Source organism: Barbus barbus (genome assembly GCF_936440315.1).
Source record: "Barbus barbus genome assembly, chromosome: 23".
Lineage (NCBI taxonomy): Eukaryota > Metazoa > Chordata > Actinopteri > Cypriniformes > Cyprinidae > Barbus > Barbus barbus.
This window is the reverse complement of record NC_136751.1, coordinates 24,197,306-24,204,967: the sequence shown is the minus strand read 5'-3', so window position 1 is coordinate 24,204,967 and position 7,662 is coordinate 24,197,306. Positions and strand designations below refer to the sequence as shown.

General features: G+C 34.8%; 1 protein-coding gene across 4 annotated transcripts in view; it reads right to left on the bottom strand.

Annotated features, from left to right (window-relative positions):
* Nucleotides 1-1,045: 1,045 nt before the first annotated feature.
* The window catches only part of LOC306842706 (protein FAM107B-like), a 34,737-nt gene continuing 28,120 nt past the window's right edge, over nt 1,046-7,662 (bottom strand). For all 4 annotated transcript variants that reach the window (XM_079373720.1, XM_079373723.1, XM_079373722.1 and 1 more), the window contains 3 exons: nt 6,788-6,965; nt 2,134-2,290; nt 1,046-2,052 (listed from right to left, as the gene is read on the bottom strand). In XM_079373720.1, the coding sequence (XP_079229846.1) occupies nt 1,933-2,052; nt 2,134-2,290; nt 6,788-6,965 (455 nt within the window). In that variant the 3' untranslated portion in view covers nt 1,046-1,932. The remainder of the gene's footprint in view (nt 2,053-2,133; nt 2,291-6,787; nt 6,966-7,662) is intronic.

The following is a 7,662-nucleotide window of genomic DNA, read 5'->3' as shown; positions in this document are numbered from 1 at the left end:
AAGAACTCCTTGAATTACAATTTGCTCTATTTTCAATTTTGTTGCTTATTTTGCTTTGGATACCATTTTATGAGTAACTAATGGGTTAGTCTCCAAACACTGAAGTTCTGCATTTAACTAACGATTGTCAGATACAAAATGAAGCAAAACGTCACAATGCTTTTGAAATCTCAAGCACTTAATTATGAATTGTTTAGACCTGTGATTATCCCTTTATATGGGCATTCTCATTTTATGGCGTGGGAGGTGCAGACCTTGTGCAAATTCCAGATGACTCACACCTACTTTTCTTCTTAAAAGTTGCAGGGTTTCAAGGCTGTTGTTCTATTCACTCATGCACTAAAGTCAGACATTCATCTACATGAAAACCTCACTTGCTCATGATTGGACCTTCTGCAGTGAATGGGTGCCATCAGAACAGGAGTTCAATTATTCCATCAATTACCATCTTGTGAAGCAAAAAGATGTGTCTTTGTAATAAACAAATCCAAAATTAAGACATTTTTAACTTCAATCTGTACCTTCCGGTGGAGAAAAAGTCATCCTGTGTGAATCAAGAGAGAAATATGCACATATCAAGCACAGTTTACAGTGCAAAACAGCTCTAAAGAAATATGTTGGTGGATTTTGATGTGAGAGGTGAGCATTATTATGGATTATGGACCAGAAGCAGTGGTTTAAAATTAAAACACCTTAATGATGGAATAGCTTTATACACAGATTTTCACCTTTTAAGATGTTAATTGAAGGACTGGAGTCATGGATTATTGTTATGGTTTATCAGCTGCTTGGACTGATAAATTCTGACGGCACCCATTCACTGTCCATTGGTGATGTGGTGAACTGATGTAATGCTAAATTTCTCCACATCTGTTCAGATGAAGAAACAAAATCAACTACATCTTAGGTGGGCTGCTGATGGCGAGTAAATGTTCACCAAACATTTTGGGTGAACTATCCCTTTAAAATAATTACCTTCCTCTATAAGATCACTTGCACTTCTTGGTCACCCAGAGATTCATATAGACATCAAATCAACAAAGAATTCAACATGATAAAATAATATTTATTAAAAGAAAGTTTTAAGGGAACACAAGGAGTGGTTATTTACTGGCTCAAATCTACACAAAACCATGTGTCTTTCTTCATTAATAAACATTTCATGTTCTCCTTCAACTTTTCGAATGAACAATACCATTCAAGTGAAAGAAAACAGATGCACTTGCATTTAATATCACATTGAACTAAAGTGTATTAACTCATTAGTACTGTATTCATTAAAAAAGTAGTAACAAAAATATTTGCAAAGAAATCTCACAAAACTAGTATTGCTTAAGAAATTTAGCAGAGGGAGCGCACAAACATTACAATTCATAAAAGGCAAGCATGATGCATCACAACTTGAATTGCTTGAACTTTATATTTAGTTTCCTTTAAACATCAACCAAGAGGAAAATGTCTCAGGAAGCCCTTTCGAACAAAAGCTTACACTGAACATAAATAAAAGAGGATTGTTTTGGCTTAAAAGAGTCCATCCAGTGTCCCATTTCAGGTTTTTAAAGTAAAATAGTAAAATAATATGTGCCCCCTTTCCAAAAAAAAAAAAATAGCCAACAAAGTAATCACGTGGTCTCTGTTTGTTCCGCAATGCATGTTCTTTGAAGCCAGTCAACCAGTGGCACAGAGGCTGCGCCCATGTGCAAGAGTTTGTGTGTGTGTGTGTGTGTGTGTGTCGTTTATTCTTCAATCCTCTTTATTTGTGATCATTGTTCAGGAAAAGAGGCTGCGTGAATACTGGTTGTGTCTGCGAGCAGGCAACAGGAACCGTTCGTCTACAGTCACTTGTTTCACAGGGACACATGGGGGAGGAACATCAGGAAATTCCCACAAACCCCAGTCCATTTCCCAACAAATGTGCCATGGAAACTGTTTCTAGGTGGCACGCTCCTGCCCATCCACTTCCTGTTTGGTTCTTCTCAGATTGCTTTTCATTTTGACAAACTCTGGGGTGTTTTCTTGCTCCTCTTCATCCTTATTTTGCTCCAATTCCAGCTAAACAAGATGACAATTTCAGTCAATCATTTCTGTATATGCCCATTAAAAATCTCTGTCTCTGTGTGCAAGGAAACATACCTGTTCGAGTGTTTCTCGTCTCTTCATGAGCTCGATCTCAAGGTCTGACCTTTTCTTGTGCGCCTCCTGCTCCTCTTTCTGAGCCTTCAGCACCTGGTCTCTCTTCCTCTTCTCCATCACTTTCTGGAGTTCTGGTTTATTCTGCGGCGCAAGGCCCCTGCGATAAGAAAAAGGAGGAGTTAGTTCAACTTCACTCATACCTACTCAGACATTATACATGATTGGTTCAGATACCTCCTTCAAAGCAAGTCTATGGGACTTTGTTCATTTTATCATCGGTCACCAGAAAAAAATAAGTCTGATTGCTTAGAAAAGTATCAGAACACCTCTCATCAAATAGCTGCAGAATTTGAGCACAAGCGGAGCACTTTGAAATTTAAAATTTAGTATTACCGCTTCCATTTCATCAGAGATTTGATTTAATGAGAGAGCAAAAAATTAGATGACTCCAGCACAGTTTAGTGATAATAATCCATGGGGTTACATAATATGACTATGAACATCCTGATTGTTTCTCCAAATTAACAAGCCAGTTGTTTATGAAACACTTCCAGTTAGCTCAAAAGTAATGAATTTCAGAGAAAAACATACTTGGAATAGAAGTCAACGGATGTGATTGGCCAATTTCAATGCGATATGAGGAACAGCAGATGACCAAAATATTTGAAATTTAAATGAGGCTGAATTAAGATTAGATCTTTAAAACTAACCAACAATAAATGCTACTAAAGTATTGAAAATGCTAAAACAATGAGTGATATATTTTTATTTAATTAAAAGCACACGAAACTACTAAAACTAAAAATATAATGATAAAAGTTAATTCAGTATATTAATAAATACTACATACTATATATGTAATACTAAAATAACACTGATAACAACACAAAAATCTGTCTGTCCAGCTGTATTTTAACCAGAGACTTGTTGAGTTTTGTCCATCCTTCCAAAACTTGTAGACTTGTCTAGACTAGTATGAAGTAAAAATGATAGAAGCAGATGAGAATATCAGAGCTGAGAAAATGGGAGATGAAATGTTTTGGCTATTTGGACAGCGGTTATATAAATATATGGCTCAAAAAAATGGAATTATGAGAATCTCTGCCAGGTGAGTGTAAAAAAAAAAACACTTCGGTCTGTTCTCCATTTCTGTGTCATCTCACTGATTTAGTTTCTGAACAGTATTTTACTTTCTCCCTCCAACTATTCTCTCTTCTATGAAAAGAAGAACAACAAAAGCACATCAGACATTAATCACATGAGTGCAATGTGTCTGTTGTGCAGGTAACTTCATGAGAACAATTACAAATCAGATAGATTCCACAAACAAGATAAGAGAAAACAATGATTGTTTTATGATTCAGGGCACATTTCTTATTAATGATTAAACACATGAGCAATCTCTATAGCCAAGCGGAAGCCAATATGTGTTTACATGCCAAAAAATAGGACTAAAATCCAATTTGTCGTACTCCGCTTTCGTCATTTTGATTTGAATTATGTGACTGTTCTCTACTCTGAAACTAAACTATTCCAAATAATGTGTAAACAATGTGTAAATGCAGCCTTGCCAAAGTAAACACTTCATTGGCCTCTTGAGCTTTGCAGGTTTGTGCAGTAGTCTGACTAGTGAGCTTTCTGAAAGTTATTGTTTTTATTTGAGCCAATATTAAGATAAGGATGTGCTTTTGTCTATAGGTGTGGTTTTATGGCTGTTTTCTCTCTGTCGTTCAGCTATAACCGGAACAATGGTTGGGTTTGAGTAAACAAGTGATATTTCTTAAGTGAACTGACAAATGAACTTGTTAATACTGGGTGTAAAGGTATAGTTCTCAAAGAAAATTAAAATTCTGTGATCATTTACTCACCATCATGTCATTTCCATTAGTGTAGTTTTGTCCATACACTGAAAGTCAATGGGGACCAATTTTGTTTTAAATAATATTTGGAAGAAGTCATATAGATTTGAAATGACACGAGGGTGAGTAAATGGCTACAAAAATTTAATTTTTAGGTGAACTATCGTTTTAAGACTTGTACCTGGGATGAAAAGATTAAATATAGTTCTGTTCTGAGAATTTCTGAGGTACAAACATCTTTAGGAATGCCAGTGTGTGTCGTCACCGGTTATATAACAGGAACACACTGGTCCCTTGGTAACTGCTAGAAACAGTCACTTTATCGTTATGTGTGGTTACACATCACACACAGCTGGGCAAAATAACAGAAAAAGAAATGGAGACAGATGATTAGCAACAGAATGAAACAAAGCAAAGAAGAGGCTGGCCTCGATTACATAAAAGCCCACCCCGGCCCCTCAACCCAATACATTATCTAATATATGATGCAACAGACTATATATAGCCTGACCTCTTTCTCTCCATCACTCTGTGTTCTTCACATTCTGCCCTGGCTGTAGATGTGATTTCATAATGTTGTGAGAGTAGAGAAACACTCTGAGTGTTAGTGTACAGCAGGGTGGGAGGCAGACAGACAGAAGGTGGGTGTCAGAGAAGAGAACAGAGAAAGGGTGGGAGGCAAGTCTAAGGGGATGCTGTAATTCTTCTTATGTAACCCGACATCTTTCAGCATCCCTCGGAGCACCACATCTGGAACTAATCCCATTTAGATTATGGAGATGTTCCCTTTTTCTAAACCAAAACAAGCACACGCACTCAATTCCCCACTCTTTATCAAGTAAGTCTCATTAACATCTTAAGGAACAATAATAAATAAAAAAAAGTGTGAAAATGGAAATTATAGCCTTCCTTTCTCAAGGGTCTTCATGATCTCCAGGCCTGTGCAGTGATTAGGATTTATGTAACCCCACAGCCCCATCATTAATACCCCTTCATTAGATCATTAATTTTATTTAACAGGGACAATGAACAGTCCACGACTGCCCCAAAAGTAGCTAAAAATATAAATTTAATCCTGGGCAAGAAAAATTATGACTATATTTGGGTATCATTAAGTTACTTATTTAGCTCTGTCAAATGATTAATCGCGATTAATCACATCCAAAATAAACGTTTTTGTTTACATAATGTGTATACCGTGTATATTTATTATGTATAAATAAATACAAACACATGCATGTATATATGAAAAATAAAATATAAGAATATGAATATATAAACGTAAATATTTTCTAAATATATACTGTATGTGCATATTTATATATACATAATAAATATAAACAGTAAATATACATATATAAACAAACTTTTATTTTGGAGGCGATTAATCATGAATTAATAATTTGACAGCACTACTTATTAAATATGATATATATTAAATATTATATATACACAAATACACATTTAAAATAAACAAATATTTTAAAATATATGCAAACAAAAAAAAATAAATGATTGAATGTATTAAAAAAATATAAGTAAAAATACTAATGATCAATAATAATATAGTCACAGCAATTTTTACTTTTTTAAATACAGTTTTTACAACAAATTTATTTGTAAATGAAAGCAGATAGGATGTTTAGCTAAAGTAATGTCATTTCGCAGTCTCTGTGTTGTGTTTTAATTCATAGAAGCTCAACAAGTCCAAAATATCACCCACAAGCCACACAGTCATTTTTACAAATCTGTAACAAGATAAGGTAACGAAGACTCAAATCTTTTCTGCACTGCCTGGAAACTGCTTAAGTATGCACATACACCTACTTGGGAATTACTGGAATAAATCCTCAACGGAGGATTCCGATGTCTGCAGGAATTCTATAAACTCTTCTCTTCGTGCTCAGTTAATGTGGGAGGTGAGAACCAGTGGACAGGAGTTTATGTAATCATGCTGGTAGAATGTGTATGTGTTTTTTGCAACATAAATGACATATGTTGTGACTTATCCGTTCTTATTCGCATCAAAGCTACAAGAACAACTTCTATCCTCAAGGGTTCTTCCTAATAACTTCCAACTGCAAAAGAAAAAACTGCTTTATATAATAGAGAGCATGTGTATACTCTTGCTGTCACAATTCATCACCAATGAGAATGAGAGAGACAGAGGGAAAAAATGAGAGGACTGAAACGAGTGACTCAAACTTATTGTTTCCAGTGCATTTTTTTTCTGGTTCCTGTCTGCCTAGATACAGCACACAAACACAGACAGATCTGACGGGGGGAAATCATTCATCCTATCCAGAAAGTCCTCCGAGTACAATCAGTTTTCAGAATGACAGTAACTTTTTAAGAACTCATTTGAGAAATATGCAAAAGTGGAATGGCAAAATTTGATCTTTATATGACTCATAACAACTCATACAGGCATTTATCAGAGAATACTCGATTCTGATTGGTCAAATGTGATCAAATGTGGTCAAATGTTTTAATATAATAATAACTGCATTTCCTATATAACTATGCTAGTGTGTGCATGTCTATGCATATCACTCTGTGGTCTCTTTTTTGTCAATTTTATAATTAAATCAATATTTAAGGTGCACTTATTTATTTGGCAAGTAGCTGCTCAATGTACAGATAGAATAAAACCAAAATTAACTCCAATGTAAAATTGGATTAATTTTCCTTATATACATACAGGTTACATGTTCAAAAAATGTGCCAAAAAAAAAAGAAACAGTAAATTCTGAGTGAAAGAGGTACAGAACTGATGTAGGCTGTATGTGCATCACCTTTTCTGGTTCATGAGGAGCTCTCTGTGAAGGTCCTGGTGATTTCTGGAGGACTTCACTGGGTTGAGGAGTTTCTTGGGCTTAACGAGTTCATCGCAATCACCGTCCATATAGTCTGGCTCTGCCATAATGCTCCGCGCACGGGACAGTCCCTCTGGTATATCCGTCTGGTCCAGACCTGAGAAAAAGACATAAATACATCAATTTTAACATCTGTTACAACCTAAACAAAATGTGCTACATTTATCTTAGCAGTTACATTAAAATGTTTTTAATATTTCCTTTTATTAAAAAAAAACAGCAACTAATCTGATGAATGAAGCAAAAACAACTGAACCAATTTTAAAATACCAATTTATAAACTCAATTCAGACATCAATAATATACGCACAGACAACAGTCTTGACAAAAACATAAGATGCATCACAACATCATTCAGATCAACACAGTGTTTACTGACATAGAAACGTGCAACTAACACAATTAGACACACTCCACAAAAACATTTTGACAGATATTAGACAAATTTAGAGTTTTAAAAGCATAAACCATATTTGCATTTTAATGTCAAAAATAAAAATTAATATAAAATAAAAATAAAATAACAAGCTAGCCCAAATCCTAGGGTCAAAAACAAGAGACAAAATAACAGACTATTGTATAACATGTGCATATATTATCAGGGGAGACTGCTCTCCAGGTAAAACCATTTCTTTCTTATAATAACAAAGAAGGGATATATACAGGAAATCCATTCTTTTAGTTTCACTGAAACGGTCATATCAGAGAATAAATAAAGCTCACTTTCACTGGTTTATCTTATCACTTATTCTGATATCATTAAACACGATGAATGATGAACCCATGTGACTGTT